We start from the raw sequence: 24,886 nt of genomic DNA, 5'->3' as shown, positions 1-24,886 counted from the left end.
GTAAAGTGAGAAATGTGAACAGTGCCATATATCTGCAGGAAATTACAAAGTATTTTGCAAATACTAATCTTGGGCCTATATAATTTAAGAATTACAAGCCTCAAGTGTGTAAATGTTGAAAGTGCCTGGAAAAGCAAAAACAAGCTTTATACCGAGACTGGTCTGGATTCTTCATAACAGTATAGTATCTGTCGCGGCTGTTTATTATCCTTAAAATATGTCAGAACACTATACTTTAAAAGTGTGGTTAAAAATATCACCAAAAATGAGTCTAGACACGTGATAATACATAGAAATTCAATACCTTTATTTTACATTCATACATCTATAACGTTGTACAAGTATTTTAATGCAGTTAAAAAAAAAAGCCCAATTCAAAAACAAGTCCTGAAGATTTACAATGATGAATTTGCATGTTTGAAGGTTGGTGACAAGCATTTAAAAATATATACACACACACATACACTCACACAGAGGGATCTAGGACACGTGGTGCCCTTGAGTTGTACCTTAATAGAACCGGGCTGAACACAGAGGAATTCAGTCACCATAGAGAAAGGCACATTGAATACACAGTGTATGTACAAACAAAAATATTGACACTTACACAACTTTACTGTAGGTTCTAGAACAATGACCAAACTGTAAACCTTCACTTATGATAAACAAAGTAACAATTTAAACAAAGGTCACATCTATACAAATACATCTGAAGCAAAATATTTTCTTGGTCATACCAAAGCAGTACCTTGAAATGCAATTCAACACCAAAGTCGCAGATTGGCTCTGCCAGCAGAGAGCAATCCCACAGATATAATTACACAATATGTCACAATATTTATGCAGTTGCCCACTTCATGTACGCTGACAACTGGCAACAGTTACGAGTGTACCTCATGCATATCCTCAGACAGCAGCAGTCATCTGATATGTTTTTAGACAAAAACCAATTACAATGTCATGTTGACTTTTTTTTTTCCCCTTTCACATGAGTATGGCAACTTGACATGGTGCAACATGTACGTACATCTACATAAAAATGTATAGACAACTCTATACAGCCGGAAATTCCGTTATCTTAAAATATATGTACCGCCCGTCAATCAAAATTTTCAATACTTTCAGAAAAGTAAGTTCTCTGATATAAAATACTGTATTTTCAAAAAACAGATTGTTTACATTCCAGCCTTCTCAACAAAATAAAGCTTTTTATACGTACCTTCAAAGCTTAGAAACACTCCCAACATACATACATACATATATATTTATATATCTATATAGAAACAATAAAGTGACTAAGATGCCATATGTGGCTCTACGTTCACATGTAGTGGAAACCCGTTTAGAATGGCGTACACAGCCAATTTATTTATCTAATGAACACAGTGTGGCACTACAATTTTGGATGATTGTACAAGTTGGGGTCTTTAAAAGCCAAGATCAAGATCACCTCTGATAATACTGTTCTTTCAGCTCAGCAAGCCTTCGTCAAGTCAGTGGGCACGTCTGCTGTCGACATGCGGTATTGAATTTTTGTGTTGGTGATGGCCCCGTGCTTTTGTCGAAGATGCAACCGTAGCTGACTCTTGTGACGGAAGTGCAAGTTGCATTTCTCACACTAAAAACAACAGAAACACAACATTAGGATACTTGACTGGTCTGTAGTATATAGTAATTTCAGATTAAAAAGAAAATGTTTAAGCGACAACTTACATGGTAGGGCTTCTCTCCTGTGTGTATACGCAGGTGACTCTTTAAAGTCTGCAGGTGACGGAAGCGTGTTCCACAGATCTCACATGGATATGGCTTCTCACCCGTGTGGATCAACACGTGGGCACGCAGATGAGCAACCTGAAAATATGAGGGGAAAAAAAAAAAAAAAAAAATTAATTCACAAATCTGATAAAGAGGAGCGTTTTTTCTTTCAGTGTCTAGGGGATGAATGCGGGATATACAGACACCCTTCGCTAAAACTTTTCAGATTTATTGGAATTTATTGTCATAAAAGCCAAAATCCCCTTCAGATGTTGATCACTGTAATTATGGGTACTTTTCAAAAGCTCAGAATAACTATAACTCCCTTAATTACAGTTCAGTTACTCCTTCCATTAGCCTGTACACAACAGAAATGGGAAAGTGTTTTATCCCAGCCCAGATTGTGATTTTTACCTGTACAAAACGAGCTCCGCATGTCTCACATTTGTATGGCTTCTCTCCTGAGTGGATGCGAGTGTGAGTCTTGAGGTTAGCTGGTCTGTTAAACTGAGCACCACAGATATTACAGCGATACGGCTTCTCTCCTGAAGAAGAAAAAGAAAAGGAAATCCGCTTATCAATAAAATTTAACCGTTAGGTCAAGAGCTTCTGTTGAAAACGCTGTGCGACTGTACCTGTGTGGACGGTCTTGTGGCTGGCGAGGTTGCCCTTGTAGCGGAACGCAGCCTGGCAGCGGTCACACTTGTATGGCTTGTCGCTGTGCACTTGAAGCATGTGTTGTTTCAGCGCTTCATCTTCAGTGAACTTGGAGTCACATTCATTGCAGAAGAATGTGCCGTTTTCTGTTCAGGCAGAATAGTGACAACATTTACCTTTGTACATTTTGACATTTGATCAATAACATCTGCTTTAAAAATCTATGGATTTAAACTCACCACAGCTGGAGTCTGAGTATTCTGAGTGCAGCTCTGCCATTTCTTCTGCCAGACGGGACCCCGAGTTGTTGGGGCAGACCTCAGAGTGCCCTGGGGACTGGGATCCACAGGAGGAGCAGTTCAGGCGGCTCAGGTAGTGTGGAGGGTGACCCTCGCCGTTCCTCAGTGATCCCTCAAGTGCACTATAGATGGCAAAAAAAAAAAACAAACAAACTTAAAGCCAGAGGTAAATCATAGGGTTCCTAAGATCATCTCGGTTTAAATACGGGAATAAAATGTTGTGGTTTAGAAAATAAAACATAAAAGCACCAACAGACAGTTAACTTTCTCAAGTACGCAGGTTTAATGGATCCGAACAAAGAATGGAAGTGCAGACCCTGCCCTTAACTTAAGCTTCCCGACTCCTCATACAAATTTACTTTCATGTTAAGCTTCAATTTTACAGTTGTACTCAATACAATATGTGACTCCACCTCACCTGTTAATGATGTTATTGAGACGACTGGCTTGGGGCACAGGTAGGTCCTCGCTGTGTTCACTGCTCTTGCTTGTGGTTTGCGGGTCCATGTTCTCCGAGTCACTGGGGTGGAGGTAGGGTTGCAGGCCAAGGCGCTGAGGTGAACGTAGCCCAGGATCCCGCAGCCCCACCTCATCTTCCTTTGCGCTCTGATTTAGCACGATGAACTTGTACTTCTTCCAGTTGCGAGCTTTGGGGTCCGAGGGTGTACCTTGCTGGGCTTGTACTCCAGCCACTTGGGAGAGACCGGCGTTCTTGCTACTGCTGGACTCTGTTGGGGAGTTGGGCTGGCAGTCTGACTTGAGTGGGCTTTGTGGGCTGCTCATGAGGCTTTTGCGCCCTGCAGAGGAGATTCCCAGGGGGTAGTGCTGATGGATCAGGTCTTCCTCTGCCTGAGGAGTGTGCTCTTTGCCCAAATCTTTCTGATGCTCAAGAGTCAGCACGGGAAACGCACGCTTCCTTCCAAGACCAATAGACTGGCTGACCCCCTCGTGGCTTTCCTTCCTCATGTCATCGTCTCTCCCTATCTCCCTGGATGCATAGGTGGTGGAGTGAATAATACTGGAGGAGCTAGCCCCAACTGCTCTGGTGTATTCTGCCCTGATGCTGTTCGTGCTGTCATGTGGAGAACAATGCTTGTGGTGGATTCCACTCTTTGAGAGGTCAGCAAAAGCGTTTTTGGCATCGGGCAGCTTGCAGAGAGGGAAAGTGAATCCCGGCATTGGAAACTGCCCATAGAGATGGTAGTTGCTGGGGGTGCTGACCCCGTTGAACATGTGTGAGCCATAGGGCCTCCCATCCCTGAACGGAGCTACACGGCTGTGCAAACTGTCAACAACATCATGTGGCCGGTAAGCATGGACATCCTGAGGTAACACCAAGGGACTCACCAAAAACTCATCTCTGGGCAGCTTGACAGATGGATCGCTGTACAAATGAGAAAGTAGAAATATAACACATGCTGCTAACAACAGATTTACATTCAGCTATCTACAAGAGTAGATACCAAGTTTTACCTACCTGGATTTGATGAATCTGTGGCATGTGTCCACAACATGGTCCATCTGCAGGTAGATGGCTGTGTTCATGATCGCCATGATGAGACTCTCCTTTAGCGTGAGACGAGACGTGTACATAAACTCCAGTAGAATAGCAAAGCCCTCTGGGTCCACCTTTGGGTCCAAACTGATGGCATTAAGGTTGCACTTGTGGGAGTCAGTAAAGATGGTGTAAAACAGCCCACTGCACAGAAAACCAAAAAACATTTAGAAACAACACACCTAATCAGTCTTTTCATCTTCAAACAGTAGCAAAAACCTGGGCCATATAATTCATCTGCAATGAACACACACCTGCAAGCCATGAGAACAGTCTTGTGAGCACGAAACTGCTGTCTATTAACCAAGATAGTGACATCTGTGAGAATATCTCTGCTGCGCAGCCGATTCAGGTTGAGCAGAACATCACTTGCATGCCGTGTGAACTGTATGCAGCTGTCTGCTGCGCAGGCCATTTTGTCAAGTTCTGCAAACAGAAAAAAGTCAATTACTTGATTAAAAATCTCTCTACTCTCTCCTCTAAAGCTGAGGTGCAGGTCATCTAAATATTCTAACTGGGATGAAGCTATTTCTGATCCTCAACGTCTATATATCATATCAGAGGGAGAACAGATACCGTGGTTTCACCAGACGGCGGCGCCATTTATTAAACAAACACAACACAGTGCGCACGTCGAAACTTGTATCTGTTTTCTCTCCTTCACACTTCAAACCGCTACTTAACAAGTAAGTTTATAACTAAGGAAGACAGAAAACGGTTACTAGTCTATCATAACACACAAATACACACACACACACACAAACACACCTGCAGGATGTTTGATAAAATTTTTGTAGTAACTATTTAATAAAAAAATAATGTTTATTCTGAGAAATATACATAATTACAAAAAATACTGACAGATGTACCCGCCAACTTCTGCTGATCATTATTTTATGTCATTTTGTCGGTTTATTAATAATTGTCAACATTAAAAAAAAAAAAATAAAAAAAAAAATCCCGTCAACAGTTGAGTTAAATGTCGCGGACAAAAGTTCAGTCCATGTGCATTTATTTACCCCCGCACTCCAACAGTGAAAACATCAGTCTAAATAAAATACACCTGCAAACGCGCCTGGATTTACCTCGTCCTTTTTTTCGCAAAATAACATCCAAACAACAAGCAAACATCCGAAGTCTGATTATTAATTTCAACTTCATTTCAGTTTGTCAGATGTCCTCTTCCTGACTGGTTTGTCCGCTATAATAACCCGGTGGACCCTGAAGTTTTCCTTGTTTGCAGTAACAGAACAGTGACTGCGTGTTCTTGGGATGTTTTCGTTTGTCTTTGCCAATGTGCCACAGTGCATGTTCTGGTCCATTAGTTTACGAGTCAAAACAAATGCTCAATAATCTGACTTTATATCAGTTATGAGTCTGTGTCTGTTACAACTGGACGAGTCCGATTATAGAACAAACGGGACAAGTAACCACAACAATGCAAAAACTAATTAAAACACATGCATAGAATAGATTTTTTTAAAGGATTCTTCCTTATTATACCCTGTTAATTAAACTGACACTTATCTCTGTGGTTTTCATTGATTTAATAAAAGCACAAACAGTCGAACTTTTCCATGCCTTATTGCAGATGCATTAATAGTGTCTACCCGAAACTCTGTCAGAAATGTGGCAACACTTTGCACAAATCTGCTGAAGCCAAGTGTGCGACTCCCCAGCCTGTGAACTTGGTGTAGGAAGGTTCATGTTGTCACGCAGCTCCGTGTCACAGTGGAAACACCACAGACAAGTTGGAGCGACGACGTGTCTGTGCTGTAGCCTACCGCGGAAAAACACACACTCACACACATCAACACTAATGTTTCCGCCACAGTCTTACAGTAACAGGAGGGTTTGTTCGGCGCAGCCTTTTGCGCTCCATTAGAGCACATTACCGTCGAAGCGGCCGCGGTGTAAAAATATCCCGGACCTGGGGCTGCCATGCTGCCGGCAAACTTCGACTGACAGCGCGGGTGTGTTGACACTGATGTGAAACGTACAAACCGGCCTCAAATAGAAATAAAACACACAGCTACAACAGCACCGTGAGGCTCAGGTTTTAAGCAGAAAGCCTGTTTTTCTCTCTGACATGTTAACAACACGGTGCGGCGGAGGCAGGCTGCAGTCTGTCCCCGCTATGTGTCAGTTAAGGTGACCGGCTCGAGCAGCGTAGCGCCGGGGCAGTTGACAGCCGCGCGCCGCCTGTCAGCACCGGAGCCCCGACCCCACACACTGCTCCGACAGTCACACAGCTCCGGCTCCGCACAAAACAAACACCCGGACAACACAACCAGACAAACGGCTACGTCTAAAACACCGGCAACACATAGTAGTTAACAACTTCGCGCCAAATTAGAGGAAAAAGGAATTTAAAAATCACCTGGTAGCGCTTTCCTAGAAACTTCTTGCATCACCACTTCTAAGAACCCCAGTTCTAAGAATCAGACGAGCACAATTCTCGGAATTTGAGCCTGAGACCGTACCACTTCCACACAGCAGGGGAGAGAGGTTTTTTTCACACGGGGTTAAAACAACTTATTTTTACAGCCGCTTTTCCAACGTGTATCTCTCATAGTGATTTACACGGCAAGAATAACGACGCTTTATCGCTCAAATAAGCGCAAAAAGGAGTTTAATTCGGTAAAAAATAGCAGGAAAATGTTTCGTAAAGATCCGGATACCCCCGCTATTGGTTCGGTCCGAAGTCACAGGACGTCGGGCTGTGCAACGTCACCGGCTCCTTAGCCACGCCCCCCGAAATTCTCAGAACTAATTTATATTCCATGACTTAAGCGGTGGATCGTCTCGCTGCTTTTTGTCGCGTTTAACACACAGACCGTACATGTACAGACAGACAGACAGACAGACAGACATCTTAATTAGGCTCATGCGGACAGGTTGAAGTGACAGGCTTTTGCTTCTCCTCTTCCTATCCACAGATCAGTTTTAGCCACATTTCCTGCAGGTACGCTGGCTTCATAGATGGAGAATGCTGCGAATCACCATCGGGGGTTTGTTGAAAATGGAAAGCTCTAATAGATTTATTATTCCCTTATTTATAGGCAGACAGATGAGCGTGTTTCATGTGGATTTGGTTCTTAAGCGGTTTGGTTTTTCCAGTTAATCTGCCTCTTAATAGGTTGAATATTTATATTTTCACATTTTATACATTTGCTGTTAATATGTTAAGTCGAGGATGTTTGTGGGTTGTTGGAAGGAGGTCAATATTTGAGCAAATTAGATGCTTTTTCTGTATGTTGACTTTTGAGAAGAAAAACTTGTTGCATGAAATTGAACGCATCAGCTGCAAATAGAGTAATGCTTTGTATATATTAATGTTTGAAGAAAAACACACTTGAAGCTTTTAAAGTTTCATGTCAAAGTCAGATATTACTGTTGTTTAATGCATGTAAATATGATTATAGCACCTCAGTTGCACCACTGTATAGGCTGACATCAACTTTATGTGGTTTGATGACTTCTAAAATATATGAAATATCTGTTTGACTGGATTACTGGGTTCATTTATTATTGTCCGTGTCAGGCAGTAATGTGCATGTTTGCAACAAAACATTGCTTATTGATATGTAAAGTGATACATTCCTGGAGAATTAATTGAAGACATGGCTTGGATTTTATTTCTTTTGCTCTTCTGTTTAATTTGAGGCATGTGTGCTCACCGTTGCATCATTTTTCTGTGTTGTGCAAGAATAAACTTAAGTTGTTTCACTTTTCAGCCTTGGTTGTATTGTGATGTTACAAAGGGAAGTTGAACTGTTGAGTGTGTTTGGTTTCAGGTCTGCATGCAGATGAGGGCCTGTGAGATTTGCTGTAAATCGTCTGTCTTTTACTAATAATATGACCACATCTGAAAAAAAACTATTAATTTCACGGTTTGTGGGCATGCAGTTACTGTCAGTGACTCACCTTGGAAACTTTGTCTGTGGTGATTCCAAACCACGGATTCCCCTTCTTTTCTCACCCCGTTTATGCCTTGACACAGAAGCAGCATCTGCTGAGCTGAAAGTACACAAGAAATACAAGTGTTAACATGAATTACATTATACAGTTTTTCAGTTATCATCAAACTGAGAGAGTGTTCTGTGTGTTAAGTATAATTTACCTTTAAAAATTAACTCATATAGTAGTTTTATTAAATGCAAAAATCAGCAACAGTGATCACTAATAACAAAAGTAGTGACAGAATTGGAAAACACTGACTTAAATACTTTAAAGTAAATATTTTACTCATAACACTGATAAATCTTGATGTGTAAACAGCCGTTAAAGCCTCAGCTCCATTTTATTAACTTGTTAATATTTATAATCATCTTTTTCATATGAAGGCACGGTAGCCTTGTTTTTCTGTGAACTTATTGTTCCTTCTGTATTTGATAAAATGTATTTCTATTTCTCATTCTCTAACACACATTTTTTTGAGTGTAAAACACACTTGCAGCTTTTTATGAACACTTAATCTTCATATAAAATAAGTCCCCACTTGATGATTTTTGCTACTTTTCCATAAGACAATTATTTGAGAAGAGGAAAAAAAAATAAAAGAGAGTTTAAAATATTTTTATTATCATTGCACTGTTCTGTTTACAGGGGTTTAATTCTGATCTGAAGCATATAAGCAGCCATTACCTTATTATTTAGAGTAGAGCAGACTGTGTTACACACATCCAAATTAAATGCAGTACTCCCCCTTCTCTTGTTTTTAACCCTTTGTATGATGACACACGCAGCTCCGATGTTCCCCTGTGGATCGGCCAAGCATCCGCCCATCTGGATCCGGCATCCCACTAAAAACACTCCAGGTGTGTACAAACCAGTGGGGAAAAAAGTCTCCAAAATAATTAAGACGCATGCTTTTACTGCAATCTCCGATTCAGCACTGCCAAATAAAGACTATCTTGAGCTCCAAACAAAGAGCAGCGTCAACTTTATTTCAATCCACTTGGGGGATGTTTAAGGCGCTCCAGCACAGTTATGCATAATGCACGGCCATAAACCATCCAGGAGTTAGGAGAGAGAGATGTGTAATTTACCAAGGCCCCATGCTGCGCCCAGCTATAGAAGGATGAGATAATTACTGCAAATCCTTGGCAAACTTTTACTCAACCATTTCCTAGCAAAAATAAATGACCCACTTACAGAGGACAGAGGGAAAAGAGCCGGGTTGCTTATCAATATCACCCTGTCTAAACTGATAGAAGGACTCCCAAAAGGACATTGTCATATTATGAGCAGTGCATCGGTTAATCCTTCAGATCCATTCATAATTAAACAAATGAATGTGACACCAGGGACTCGGCCTCTTTGAAAGAGTGGCACGCTGCTCAAAAACAATCTGAGCCCGAGCAGGTTGTGACAGTGATTCAAGTCCGGTAACAGCTGCACAGTGCAGAAAATGCAGAAAAATCTTGTACACTTCTGACACAGTGTGAAACATCTCTAAGCCGTATCATTGCCTACACTTGGTGCATGATAGGTCATTGAATAGAAATGCCCACTGACAAAAGCCTGAGGCCCGGAGGTTGCCTCACTTTTTTTTTTCATAAACTGCACACTTTTGTCTCGTTTCACAGCAAATTTCTGCCAACTTCAGTGTTCATTGTCAGCAAAGATGTGAGTGTGGAGTTTTGTTCTGAGAGGCATGATGCAACCAAGCTGTAACACCAAACAGATAATGCTGTTAGCTACAGAGGTCTTTTTTAGTTCCTTTCTTTAAAAGAAATTCTTTTTATATTGTTAAGTTTCACTTTTTTAACTCCATGCATCCCAGAAGCGTTTCTCTTCTTTTGTCCACAACAAAGTTCCCTTTTGTCAAACAACATCACAACGGCGGCTCTAAACTGTGAAACAGCTGCTATGTGTCAATAAAAAGATTTGTGCTTCTCATGCGGTTGTATGTACAGTACTTATGCATTTTCCTTGATTGTCTATTTGTCATTGAAAACGTATCACATGCATAATTAATAGCACCGGTTAAAGAACATGAGGTGTAATAAATAGACCCAGTAAAAAAATTCATTGATGCTTCTTCAAAAGATCTTCTCTGCAGGTGAAAATGAGCGCACTTTACTTGGAAGCTTGCCTCTAGCTTTTTTTAATTAACAGATAAACAGGAAAGACATATCCTGACATGTTATCATATCTGTTTGCAACAAGGCTGCAGCATGTCTCTGCACTCACACACTTGGGGTTGAATGTTGGCTTTCATCCCACATGACAAGGGTAAACACACACACACACACACACACACACACACACACACACACACACACACACACACATACACACAGGAAGAACAAAATAATAGAGATAAAGAGCTCACAGAGGTTCACACTTATCTAAAAGGAGTTCCAGGAGTAGTTGCCTGCATCATTTAGCAGGTGTTTCAGCTGTAGTGGTCAATAATGAGGATCCCTGGACATATAAAGGCTAAACACACACACACACACACACACACACACACACACATATACTTGCACAGAAACTTTGGAGTAAGTTTCTGCAGTGTTCCTGTGTGGATAACCTTGAGTTCACCATTCTGCCTGTGCAAGCTACATGCTAAGGTTATAGTCAGAGCAGAGGCGTGTTAGTCGGCCAGAATTCCAATTTAGTCGAATCAAAGCATGTAGATTTAGGACTTTCTCAAGGCCAGCTGAGAGGAGCCAGGAATGCAGCCTGCAGAGTCGAACTTGATGGAATTTTCCACGCATACCACAAACAGTCACTTGCCAGTGTGCCATCTGGTGGATGATGATGGGTCAGATGACTCCACAAAACATGTGGATCTATAGTACAAATGTGCAGTAATAGATACCAACCTCGCAAATCTTACTCCGTCTTGAGTGTTTGCTCTGTTTTTACATGCCCACGGCTGTAAACGCTGGAGTTCCAAGAGCACATGAGGAGGGGGTTTTAAATTGGGGACAACTTCTGCACTGATTAGACTCAAAGCAGGAAAGCTGGGTTACATGTCTGGGAGGTTTCAGTTTAGGTTTTGAAAACACAATGTATCGATTCTCAAACGTATGGGTTTTTAATTCTTGGTTTACGTGCACAGATTTGGGTTTTCCATGCATATGCAAATGTAAATGAATATTCAAAAAACTGGCAAAAGAAAATGCAAATGTGTGCATGTTTCCATCCACTGGTGTACATTCAAATATCAGGAATTGGCTCATTGAGATCAGTAGTGGTGCATATTAGTAACTGACCATTTGAGTGAAAAGACTGAAACAATTATTAACCCTTTAGGCACTGGAGTTTTTTTTTATTTTTGTTTTTTTATATCAATATTTCAAAAAGCTGTCTGTTTCATTCAATTATGTTGCTTATCGCAATTTTGCAACTTTGGTGCTTAAAGGGTTAATACTTACCAAACTCCTGATTTTCAAAGTTGTCATCATTACTTAAATGGATATAAAATAAACTAACTGAAGTAAAGTCAGTTTAAAGTGTATTTTACAACGGACTGTTACGTGCAGTACTTCATGGACCAAAATAATAGCTGAGCTCCATTTGAGGCGCTTATAAACTTAATACAATTTCCTGCTTTTGGTTAAAAAAAACTTGAAGCTGAACCGATGGTTGACATTGGATATTTCTATCTCATTTCGCATTGTCTCAAGTGTTTGTTTCATTTTTTTTCCTGCAGTGTTTCATAGACGGTGGAGGTGTGGTGATACTGTTTCCCGTTTATTATTATGACATCTGTTTGTTGTGTTAATGCAAAGGACCGTTGCACAGTCAACTTTTACTTGTGCGTCATAATTTTTTTTTTTTGGCATTTCAAGTCCTGCAAATAGGTCAATAAGCATTTGGATAGAAACACACCTTGTGGTTCATTCTGTGTGGGTATTTAAACCACAACCATAACCCTAGATTGAATAAACTTCAGTTTTATTGTCCCTGTAGGGAAATTCAGCCTCTGCATTTATCCCATCCTGGCACATACACAAGGAGCAGTAGAACACATGGTCCGAGTCAGTCAAGGACACAGACAGGAGAATTAACCTAGCATACAACCAAGAACATGTAAACTCCACACAGGAAGGCCCTGGTCCAAACTGGAATCAAACCCAGAACCTTCTTGCTGTGCGGTGAGAATGCTAACCTCTGTGTTGCAGTACCACCCAATGCAGTTCCCACTGTTATCAATGTCTAAAAGAGTCAAGTTTTCTCATTCAAACATACATATTTGATGGCATGTTCTTCATGTGATGATAATTTATCAAAATATCGTCAATAACTGGGAATTCTTTCAATGCATTTTTATATTGCAATTATTATAATTATGGTTTTATCTTCCTATTGTCTTTTCAGCTTCATTTAATTTAATTGAACACAAGTATTTCAGTGTATAATTGTACTTAATTTTCCCCATGTTGATGTTGAATAACCTATCATAATTGTTTAGGTTGCTCTAGATTCAATATTCTGCTACTTCTCAAATTTCATGTAGTCAAGTAGTGTCATGTCACACCAAGAAACAGCCTTTAAGTTTGATAGAAGTAATTAATTGACATTTACTGTACCATTTGTATCATCTGACTGATTTAAAAGTTTTTAGCGTGATAACATTTTTGGTCATATCATCCAATACCTTACTGACAGTATCACAATATATATTTAAAAATCACAGTATTTGGATTTGTAACCTCTGTATCACATGTATCATATCTGCAGACTCTGTCTTCGGATCCATATCTGTGCAGAAATCCCAAAAACAACTGTGTGTAAATTCTTTGCACTACCCTCAGTGTAGTGCTCCAATAAAAATCATCCGTCCGCTTCAGCCCCATCTCTGCACTGCCGTCACAACACCTATTAACTCAGATCAAGCTGTACATCTCGATATGTTCACTGTGTGCTGATGGTTTGTTGTTCGTTTTACCAGTTTAACAACGTGTGCACTCACATATGCTGCACGGGACAAGTTGTGTTTATATTAAACACTCACTGGATCGGGTCTTTTAGCGTTTATTTCAAAAGTGGTTGGACATAATTGGGACGTTGTCCAGCTCTTTGGTGACAGAGAAAGAAAAACACAAACATAGAGTTTCTCACGAAACGGCATCCAGCAAACAAAAGAATCTCAGATTACCACTGATCTGCTGGATGTGTGAAAAATATAAACAGAGCAGGGCGAAAAAACAGGATACACAAACTGTAGAGATTTAATTTCAGGCTTGACATTTGCACTGTTTAGGCAATAGAGTTAACATTTCTATTCTATATTCAATGTACTGCTGGAAGATTCCATTATTAACATATTTTTGGTGGTTAACAATCAAGAGAGAAAAGGAGGACCATAGGAGTAATTTTATTTCATCATAGGGTATAGAAATCACAGCCGGTGTTGTTGTTTCTGGAGTCTCCGCTCTCCCATCATCCTCTCACTTAACTGTTGCAGCTCTCCCCTTTTGCTATTTCTCTCTCTTGCCCTTCCCCTCTGTCATGCTGTGGCGAAATTTTGCTTTCAACTACATCAAATTCTTCCATGTTACTTTGCTCCCACTGCAAGGTCAGAGGAGATGCCTGCATCTAATCCCAACTGCTGATACTGGTTAGACAGGAACTACGCCACACACCTCACACCAGGCCACGGGTCAACAAGAAACACACATGGAGCAGCAACGGTACACAAAACTCCACAACCTTCAGTCTGTGTCAGAAAATACCTGACACCAAATCTTGTCCAATGCAAAGTTTTATTCGAGAAATTCTTAAACATGTAAAATTTCACTCAATCAGTTTTCAGAATGTCCACCCCAGAGACATGATGTGTTTACAGACCCTCTGCATACCTCTGCCAAGGCCCCACTGTCCTGTACTTCAATTAAACACCACAGCTCACAATGTCAGAAAAACCATGCTCCACCATGTTTCATGGAATTACTCCAAGTTTGAAGGGGTTCATCCGTAGCCGGACTCTTCCAGTGAGTTTATAGAAAGTTTTTCAGTGTAATCTTGAAAGAACACACTCTCCATTACATTTAGATTTAAAGCATATACAGTTAGTTTATTTCCAATTTCTATGTTTTCTTTATTGAAATATACTGAAGAATTCACATGAATAAAACACATAATATTAAAATGCATACTTCTGAATATCACAATGTCGAGCTACAGACAAACGTGTTTTGCCACCAGTCCAGCAGATGCAGTATGACAATAGGGATTATTTTTCCTCTTTTATTTGGGCGAGTGGACCAAAGAAATGTTTTAACCCATAAAGACCCAAACATCAACTGGTGACCAAAACATCTAATTGATCTAAAATGTTTAATAACTATTGATCCATTAATCCTATCAATCCATGTAAATAATTGATGTAAAATACAGTTTGTCATCTTTTCATGGTCATCAGATATGACCCATTTGGACCTTCAGAGGCTCCATAGTTACTGTGGAAACACCATCATCTTCTACAACATTGATTCACCAGTAAAACCCATGGAGTTGGATCAATGACAGTGAATGGAAATGTTCTGTTTATGTTCAGTTAATGATATATTTTACAGAAAATGTCAATTTTGAGCAGCTTTCTCTGTTTTTGATTTAATAACCCACAACTTTCATCTTAGTTTATATGAACATCTACATGATCAGTAAATGAAATATAATAAAATACCTGATTTATTCTGATTAAATGCAAAATACAGAGAATAATATTATAATAAATGATTATAAATCACATAAGAAAGGTTAGATGTAGAGAAAATTTCATTTGGGAACTGATACAAAAGTAGCACTGGGTCTTCATGGGTTAATGATTACAATTTTCTCTCAAGTTACAAAAGATTGAGAACCAAAGAAAAGTAAACTTTTTTTTACTCAGATATTAACCATGTAATGTTCCTCATGCACTGATGTAAAGACACTTGGGCTCTCTACTAGACGATAAAACAGTAATAATTTGTAATCATCACTGAATACATGCATCTTGACAATGAACAAATATTTTGTCATTTAAATTGTTCTGAAAGCTCTTTCTTTAGATTTCTGAAATATTTGTTGAATTTAGTGCCACAAAAGGGGCTAGTTCTACTTTATATTTAGGTAAGTGGTCCTTAAAGAAGATTTTTTTTAACTAATAGGTAAACTTTAGGTTGGTGAAAACTGAGACATGCTGCAGTAAATAGATATAAATCCAATATGGGGAAAGGGGAAAAATGACAGCAATTCAAGCCCCAGAAGAAGAAATACTTCAACCCAAAAAAAAAATCAAACAAACAAAAACAAGTGAGGATGTAATTTCCAGGTAGTTAAAGACATATATTCATGTTAGAAACATTAATGCTTTAAAATTACTTTTTTTTTTTTTTTTTTTTACATGAAACATAACAATCAACTGTGTAGCTGTATAAAATGTATACTGTTTTTTGTTTTGTGAATACCCACACTCAGTTTCTACATGAAACCAGGCAGCATTCAGGGTGCTTTATTATGGAAAAAAATAAAAATTAAAAAATTAAACAAGGGAAAAAAAAAATCTGTCCACTGTTTTATTTGCTAGAAACAAATCAACTTGCATTGCCATCAGGCCTCATGAATCTCTATTTATTACTATTTATCCCTGGAGTGGAAAGGTAAGAGTTTTCATTCTAACTATATCACTTATGTCTCATGGTTAGCACATAGAGTACTGTATTCCTCAACACTTTCATTAAAGTAGCTCTTCAGCCCAGGAAATACCAGGTGGATGTGCTGATGCAAGAGAGAAAGAGCGACAACTCCAGTGCATATCAGATTCACATAATTGTTATCTGCTCTACATCACGACAAACAGATAGCTGCTGCACTTTGACGATTTTTGCGCTTTGCATACACGCATTACCACAAGCATTTCTTGATAGTGACTGTGAATGCGTAAAATAATTCAAAGGGCTTGTGTGCTTTTGCTTTAAAAATTCTTTTGATAGTTTAAACTTTGTCTTTTGCAGAAGGGTTTTACTTCTTTGTGTTCAGTGTCTTTTGTGCACATGATGCAAGATTCTTGAAGGGTAGAAGTTAAAAAAAATCAAAAGTGAATCAAAAGGGCGTTTCATATCGCCCAGGTCTTATCTTGGTTCACGTTTAATGTCTGTTTTACATGTTTTACATAATGTAGATAGACCTGTGGGGACATTATTTATTGCAGTCGGTATTCCCATTTGACTATCAGATGTCAGTTATTTTATCGTGACCTGTGTCTTTGTTCCTTAATGTTGCTTTGCATGCTTACTGCTGTTCATGTTGAATCTGTGCTGTGAGATGTCAAAGTGTTTCAGAGGTTTATAGATTTGATCTCAGAGATAACTGAACGTCACCAAAGCTGTATGGAAATGATGGGTGGGTAATAAGCAGGCCTGTCCTCTGTTTGGGTGTGTTGTGTATGTATAGTCATCCTGTGAGGGGATTGTTTTGGTCTTTGATGGACTTTCATTGTTGTTCATTATTAAAAGAAGGGACTTTATTTCATACATTGTCTTATTTCAGACTTTATATCCTGTTCAGGTGCACATTCCTCAACTTAGCTGAAACTACTGAGCTTCCTGTGAACAGTCCAGATGGTTAAACTTTCAACTCCTTGGCTTTGTTTGTAGATGAATCACCTCATAAACACTACATACAATCTGTTAAATATTACTGTTGTTTTCACCCTGTTTTGCTTGACTTATATGAAAAATTATCCATATATTTGAAAGAAAATTGTGGTAAAATTGAAACCCACTGTACTTTTGAATGACATTAAATATTAAGCTCTTAAAGCTGACAATCTTAATAAAACAAATCTCTATATTCTGCACATTATTATAACATTTTTGCAAACATGTAGGAAAATAATGTAAAGCTTCAACCAGATATCAATTAGTTGTCAACTATTATACTAATCTGCAACTATTCTGATTAGTGATTAATTGGTTTAAGTAATTTCTGACAAAAAGAAGCATCTTAAATGTGACTATTTTCATTTCATTTTGATTTTTATTCATTAACTGTGAGTAAAGGGAATATCAGCGAGTTGTGGAACAAATAGGACATTTAAGGACATAATATTGGTCATTTTGGGAAACAATGGACAATATTTTTCACCCTTTTATGATATTTTTGAGAACAGAACTAATTGATTGATCATCAGTGAAAATCATCTTTAGCTGTAGTCTTAAACCAATCCAGTTTTCATAATGCAGTGTTGAATACATTGCATTTTTGTAAATAATCAGACTTCTGGATTATTTTTCATTTAATATCTTGCTGATGCTTTGCACCGTTACATACAGCACATAAAAAGACAGCACCAATACACAGCAGCCTTTTAAATGCATATGTTCAAAACATATTTTTTATTGCATTACATGTATATTCATGCAGGTTCATTTATGATGCTAGGGCAGCATGAGATTTTGTCATTTTCACTTGTGTAAATGTGGAGAAATGAAACAACTCTAAGAAGTCTTACCTTTTTTCTGCTGGAAGGAGTGAGGCATGATGGGATCTGTAGTGGGAACCAGGAGGCAGTGCAGAGCCTTGAATTCAAAGCCCAGTTCAGGAGGCGACGGGGCCTCTGCGGCACTTCCCAAAAAAGTCTTCTGCAGCGATGCCAGTCACCGAGATCAGTCACCTTCTTTCTCAGATGACGGTGAGATCCAGAGAATAGCAACACAAATAATAATAATAAAAAAAAAAACTACCTGCTTTATTGTTTGCACTGGAGTTTTATCTCTGTGCCAAGTAGCTAGATGATCCAGATTCAGTGTCTGACTGGTGCCCGAGCCTCCCCTGAGTGGCAGCTAAAGCTGGAGGGAAGAAGCTGTCTTCAGTGCAAAAGGGCACGGATTCTGCCGTCTCGCTGCTGGAGCTTCTGTCTGCCGTTCTTCAGCAGGATGGGAAGGCTTCTGGAAAAAAGCGAGCACGGCAGCCAGGCTGAAGTGAGTCAAGTCGACTGAGCACGCTTCATGTCAGTGCAAACGGTCCACAGGGCATCTCTGGCTCTCTGAGCTGATAGGCCGCCTGCACTGTAGCGTTCATTGATTGTAGCACTCTGTCGCTCCACTTTTCCACGAATGCTAAAACCGTGGGGCAGGCTCAGTTTTGGAAAAAGAAGAGATTAAACAGCCTGTAAAATAATCCCAGTTTTCTATATATAATTCATTTGAATGAAGAGTCGGAAATCCCATTAAACTACAGGACCACAAACCATGGACTACCGTGCCTTTAACGTGGAGAACCTCTCTTCTTCTTGGAGCTCAGGCCATCTGCCAGATCAGAGTTTTTCATATACAGCAGTCGCACATTGTTTTATAAACAGAGCTTTCATACAACAAACATTTCAGTGTCCTAGAGCATTAATCTACCTAAGCTTATCTCAATCCATGGAACTAGATATTGCTCTTTATAACTTGTCTAGTGGAGGGGGTGTTGTTACATCACACCAGCTGTCACTTCAACCTGCCACAGCCAATAGGAAGGTCAGCTATGTGGCCGCTGCACAGAAAATTAGGAAGCAAAATCCTGAAAACTGCGGAGCAGTATTTGGAAAAAAGGAATTTCATGCAACCTTATCAAACAGTCTAAAGAGCATTATAGCCGGCTTTACATTTTTTACCGTATCCAGTGTTCATGTAGAAGCATTTTGCAGATGGTATGTATGAGTGTGTAATCTTTCCTGACACCTGATGTTGCACTCAGATTAAATGAATACACAACGCTGTCTGTGCAGATAAGCTCACCTCAGTGGGTAAGAAGTCCCAAAGCTGGCGCTATTAACCACAGTACATGCTGCCCAGCTTTACTGTGTCAGACACGGAGTTGATTACAAGAGCTGTCATCAGTACAGATAAAGAGGAGGTGAATGCATCCTGAATGTGCACTTCAGAGTTATAATTCTGTAATCATCATTGGTTTGTTATTTTTTGGTTTGCTTTTGGGTTTTAAGAGGTTTTTGAGCCTAGAAGTAGTTTCATTTTGAGGAATTGACTAGTTTTACTTAGATTTAGTGTTACTCTAGTCAAGTATTATGAGGAAAGAAAGCCTTGACTTGCAGGTGAAAATGATGAGATGAAAGAACACACTGCGTTAAATATGATTCACTGCATCAACAGGTCAGAGGTAATATTTAACTATGATTGAAGTGATGCAGTGTGGGTGATTTTTTTTTTTTTTAACACAGAAACATGAAGATGCTCCCTTTTGTCAATATTTAACACAAGTCATAAAGTTACACAATAAAATCTAATATTGTGCACCTAGGTTACATAAATATAAAAAAACAGCACTCTGAGTTTTAATCTAAAGTGTACAACTGGACTAAGATGACTGATATATATATATATATATATATATATATATATATATATATATATATATATATATATATATATATATATATATATATAATACCAAAACATCTACTTAATAAAAAAAAGAAAAAAACAGTCTCTAGCTCATTAGAATTACCTGTCATAGCAAACAGATGTGTATCCTTGTATTGGAAACAGGAAGAATCACCGACTGATGAATATACCAAGTTAAAAAATATTGTAAAGCATGAAAATACGGCAAGTTTAAGATCTGCTGTGCTGTTGTCAACACAGAAATCCATTTCTTCCTGAACGTAAATAAAATAATCTGTCATGTCTGAGTGTGACATGTTTACTGTAGAGATACTGCTGTTTTTGTTTATCTTGATTTATTTTTCCTTGCTCCTGTACTTAAAATATGTTGTTAATTATTCCCTCTGTACATGATATTTTGGTCATTATCTGTGTTTTTTTTGTTCCTTTTATTTCTTTTTATAGGTCCATCTCATATCTGAGTGGTGGGTGGGGGATGGATGTGGTTAATGGGAGGCGGAAGGTGAAGTGTGGGTTAATCCGGTTTGCATGACTCATACACAACTCCTGCAAATTATTTGTACTATTCAACTTTTTTAGGATGTATTAGATAGGTAATAGGTGTAGGTAGGTGTTACAAAATGCATAATGTGAGGGAAAGACAAATGGAATCTACAAGAATTTTATTCTTTAAGTTCTTCTGTTACAACCTAATCCCTGAGAGAAAGTCCATGAATCTTATAAATCCACAGGTATAACACTGTGGAAAGCCATTTTATTCTTGTACAAAATATGTCATTACCATTAACAACATGAAAATACTGATTTGACTGCAATTCTGTTTTCTTCTATATTGTGCCATGTTTTCTGATGTAATTTTTTTGTTATTTTTGTTGCTTCCAATTATTTTTTTAGTCTTCAGTTTTTCAATATCTATAATATCCCCGGTTCAACCCGAGGAGAACTAAACATTCGAGAAAAAATGAGATGTACACATGGACGTTTGACAGATCTGTGCACAGTATGTTCATCGCAGCCTGGGGATAATCCATTGGATGAGTGGACTAATATTCAGCCAATCCTGCTAAAGCCAAATTAGTCCCAACACATTTCCATCATATTTGAGAATAAAGCACTCCCAACAATCTGAGCTCTCGGGATACTGACGGCAAATGACCGGTGAGCCCTCAGATCCCCTGTGATCCAGGGATAAACTTCTCATGAAGCAGCTTAAACCTCTGAACTGACACACAAATGAAAAGCCAACAACAGGTCAGCTCCGTCAGGGGAAAACTTTGATAACTGGATTGTTCGTCTTGTTGCTCCTACGGTGAAAGAGGAAGAACCTGAGCCAGCGCAGGAAAGGGTTAACAATCAAGACATCAAAACTGACTGGAGTCCGAGTCGTAAACCCCCCCACCCCCCCCCACCCTCCTACCCAACCCCAACCCTGTGAGGCTTATAAGAGGATGGCTTCTGTTGAGCAGTGTATGAGTGACCTTAATCATCAGAGGGATATTTGGGGTTTTATTCAGCAACGATGTGATGCACGCGGTCATCGCTGTGTTTCGTCTGGCAAGCATAAAAAATGTGAGGGGGGCAAGGTCGGTTTGTAAAGTGTAATCCATATCATCCCGTTACAGAGGCTGCGCTAGCTGCCGTCGGCCCCAGGCCAAACAGCGTCAAACACATTTTGATGTTGATAATGATGTTGGATTATGCTGTCATCTGATGTAATTTCAGCCTGCGTCAAATTAACAAAAGACGGATCAACTGAATTCTTTAAAAGGGAACATTTTTTTTTGCAGTATCCTCCTAGATGCAAACTTGATTTCAAGAAGTGTTTATTTTTGCTTTTCAAAGTCCAGACAGACATCATATTGCTGGTCGCCCTTTTCCTCTGAAAACAGAAGATCAACCATTCGCAGCATCCTCTGTCTGTGCAACATGCCTCGCAGCAATTCATCGTACGCGCTCTCGCAGCAAATCAGCAAGATGGGAGAAAAAATTGTCAGAAAGCCGAAAACGGTGACCCTGTGCTGATTTAACTCTTACTATCTTTTCCACAAGAAACATACACAAGTCTTTTAATTAAAATTTAGCCCTCAGGGAATTTGTATTGTTAATGATGCAGGCTGAATTTAAAGATTAGTAATTTATCAATGTAACAAGTGAATCAATTTCACTTAAATTCACAAAATCATAGACCTCCCATTAACAGCAGTGGTGCAGTTTCCTGGAGCATTTCCAGGTTGTTTGTGCGTGCGATAACCTTTCTAAGGCAGTAGACTGCAGGTAATTATCACATCAGTGAGGGATAATGCTTCCTTGTCATTTACACTTACTCTATCACGTAGATCTGTAATCTAGCTCCACTACTAGCCTTTATTGTGCCAACATAGAGCTCCCTGGTATCCATGGTGGCTGCTATCAGCTCTAATAAAGGTCAGAAGTGCCTAATCTCACACTTTGCATTAGCTGGCATTTATACAACGAGAAAATATACTTCTCAGAGATACACATGTTACAAATACTTATGATTTAAAGTGACAGCTTTACCGTGGACCGTCGAGGAGTGTCTGTCTTCAGTGAAAACACATTCTCAAACCTATATCTGTCAGTAGAGACAAAGTGTAACATCTAACATCAGGAAGAGACTCTGTCAGGGAGGGATTTTTTTTTTTTTGTCAGTGTTTTGCAGAAGTACACTGACCATCCATTTGATGGTGTGCAAAGTATTTATCCAGAGACATTCTCAAACAAAGAAAAAAACAAAAACAAAACATATATATATATATATATATATATATATATATATATATATATATATATATATATATATATATATATATATATATATGTGTGTGTGTGTGTGTGTGTGTGTGTGTATATGTGTATATATATATATATATATATATATATATATATACACACACACACATATATTATATATATTATATATCATATATACATACATACATACATACATACATATACATATATATACACACACACACACACACACACACACAGTATATACATATATATATATATATATATATAGTTTAGTGGGTATGTGTTGTAAGTATTCTATGGTTTCAATGTTTTGAGAGTGAGTTAAAAGCAAAAATACAACCTAAGCCTATTACCTAATGTGAAACCAAGTGTGTGTTGGGAAAATCAAGTAATCAACAGCAAAGTTTTGACAAGAAATGTGCAAACTTAGAAATCATTAATTTTAAGTTTAACTCTCAGAGTGTACTTTGTGTGTGGGTGTACTTTGATCGGATGTAATTGACTGTATCCTGGCAACATAAACAAAAAGCGGCAACTAACACTAGATTCTGAACTCAAATGTTGCTACATTATGATTGATACAAGCAAATTCATTAATTCATTCATTTATTTTGTATTGAGATGGAGGCCTCATTTATAGTAGCCTACAGCCAGGATGAATGGTGACAAAAACAATAATAAAATAAATTAAGACTAATAAAAGGAATTAAAACAAGAATTGAGATAAAAACAATAGTGAAACAGCTGGTTGCTCATTGTTTTTTGACATTAGTTGACTCCATTTCTAAGCTAGCGCTACCTGGTGATGCACACTGCTGCTACTGTAGAGGAGCAGAAGGGAGCTATGGAAGTGCTTAAAGATTTATCACAGAAAAAACAAACAGAAGATCATGAATTTAAGCAACCACCATAGTTATTAGCTCAGAGGTAGCTAACATCACAAATGACCACCTCCCAACACAAAAAATACTCCAGCACAAACTTCAGAACAGCGCACACGCATATTTTAATATTCATTAAATATCATTTCACTGAAGTTCTTTCTATGATTCTTATCACCGTTGTTTTATTCTACTTCTTGTTTTAGTAACAGAAGTATGATCATTGTCCATGAGACTCCTGTTTACAATAAACCAGTGAGAAAAGTGCAGATGAAAAAACATAAACAAAATCCTTTAGTACAGTGAACGGAAAGTAAAATGAAATGTCTTTACACAAAATGTAAATGCTCCTTGTCATTATTTTAACCACTATTATGTTTCAATTCAACATAAACTTTTCTTTTAAAATGTCTCTCAGGGCATGGTAATTATAGTTCCCTTTTGATTTTTGACTGTGTTTTATCAATCATTTGCATATAACCAGATTTTCGTACTTCCAGGTTTGCCATTCTTTCATTATAGACAAATGCTGTATGAATAATTAATGATATTTGTTGCTGCAAGGAAGCTGTCACATTTTTCAGGCTTTCTAATGAAATGACAACCCAACAAAAACAAATAGCAGTTTTTTTTTTACAATAGTAGTGACTTTTGTGTGTCCTTCCAAGGTAAGCAATGGCAGTCTTAAAGACAGACTAAATTTCCAATTTGTTTTTTATTGTTGTTGGTTGAGCAGGTGTTGAATACAGCTAAACATTGTATCAACATATATCAGAGACATCACTGTATTATGTCACAGGGATGCATATGATTCTTTGATTGTTTAAATAGCTGAAGATGCTGTTCTGTCCTATGTTTATGTAGAAATGAATGGAAATCAGGGGTCACTGCAACACAAGTAGAACATACGAGGGCCGTTCAATAAGTTCATGGCCTCACCCAGAACAGAACGACACAGACTGATAATTTATATTTTATTTTTCAACATAATCTCCATTTACAGCAATGCACTTGGTCCATCGATGTTCAAGCATCACTATCCCATCACGAAAGAATGTAACATCCTGTATTATAACAACCAGTATTTCTGGGTGAGGCCATGAACTTATTGAACAGCCCTCGTATATTCAAAAACTGACTGATAGATGATGAATTTCCTGGGAGTTGAAAGGCTTGACTTTAAAAGGATGTGCACTTGCTGTGTTATGTCTGTGTCTTTCTTACATGTAGATTTTTTAAAGCAGCGTATAACTTTTATCTCTAATTTTTCTTCAGATTTGTAAAACCTCAGTGATAGCCTAATTATCACTAATCCATTAGTCTTTCTGTGCTTACGCACCTAAATCACTTCCCTCACGGTGAACAACTTTGAAGATGACTCCATCACAAGCAGTTTGTTTATTTACATACGAAACCAATAAGTCACTCGGGCCTTTTCGGGCCTTACCATACACCTGCTGTAAGGAGTGAGTGAGCAGTGAGGGCCTGGCCATACCCTGTATGCTTGTGAGGCATGTATGATAAGCCTACACAATGACATATTCCAAAAATGCCATGAAACTGATGTCCAAGTATTGTTTTCACGATCAAACACCTTGTATTATAAGATGA

The 24,886-nt window shown here is 38.6% G+C and overlaps 1 protein-coding gene across 2 annotated transcripts; it reads right to left on the bottom strand.

Annotated features, from left to right (window-relative positions):
- Window positions 1–286: 286 nt before the first annotated feature.
- bcl6aa (BCL6A transcription repressor a) lies at window positions 287–17,753 on the bottom strand. 2 transcript variants are annotated; one of them, XM_030131541.1, is made up of 10 exons: window positions 17,726–17,753; window positions 8,194–8,286; window positions 4,521–4,692; window positions 4,189–4,410; window positions 3,130–4,095; window positions 2,652–2,833; window positions 2,391–2,558; window positions 2,170–2,300; window positions 1,714–1,851; window positions 287–1,618 (listed from the first exon to the last, which is right to left on the bottom strand). In XM_030131541.1, exons 1-10 carry the CDS (start codon window positions 17,751–17,753, stop codon window positions 1,475–1,477), a joined length of 2,244 nt encoding a protein of 747 aa, XP_029987401.1. In that variant the 3' UTR covers window positions 287–1,474. The 2 variants fall into 2 exon arrangements, with proteins under 2 accessions (XP_029987401.1, XP_029987402.1); XM_030131542.1 differs by lacking the exons at window positions 8,194–8,286; window positions 17,726–17,753 and adding an exon at window positions 6,647–8,096 and having other exon boundaries at window positions 1,475–1,618.
- Between the last annotated feature and the right edge of the window lie 7,133 nt (window positions 17,754–24,886).

Source organism: Sphaeramia orbicularis, chromosome 4 (genome assembly GCF_902148855.1).
Source record: "Sphaeramia orbicularis chromosome 4, fSphaOr1.1, whole genome shotgun sequence".
Taxonomy (NCBI): Eukaryota; Metazoa; Chordata; class Actinopteri; order Kurtiformes; family Apogonidae; genus Sphaeramia; species Sphaeramia orbicularis.
The sequence above is the reverse complement of the archived record's forward strand: the minus strand, read 5'-3'. Positions and strand labels throughout refer to the sequence as shown.

Excerpts from the sequence above, each read along its gene's own strand:
- bcl6aa (XM_030131541.1), bottom strand. The coding sequence starts at position 17,753 with ATGCCTCACTCCTTCCAGCAGAAAAAAG. Across the intron at positions 8,287-17,725 it reads CTCCTTCCAGCAGAAAAAAG|CTCAGCAGATGCTGCTTCTG; the intron begins GTAAGACTTCTT and ends GTGTACTTTCAG. Across the intron at positions 4,693-8,193 it reads CCACAGACAAAGTTTCCAAG|AACTTGACAAAATGGCCTGC; the intron begins GTGAGTCACTGA and ends TTCTGTTTGCAG.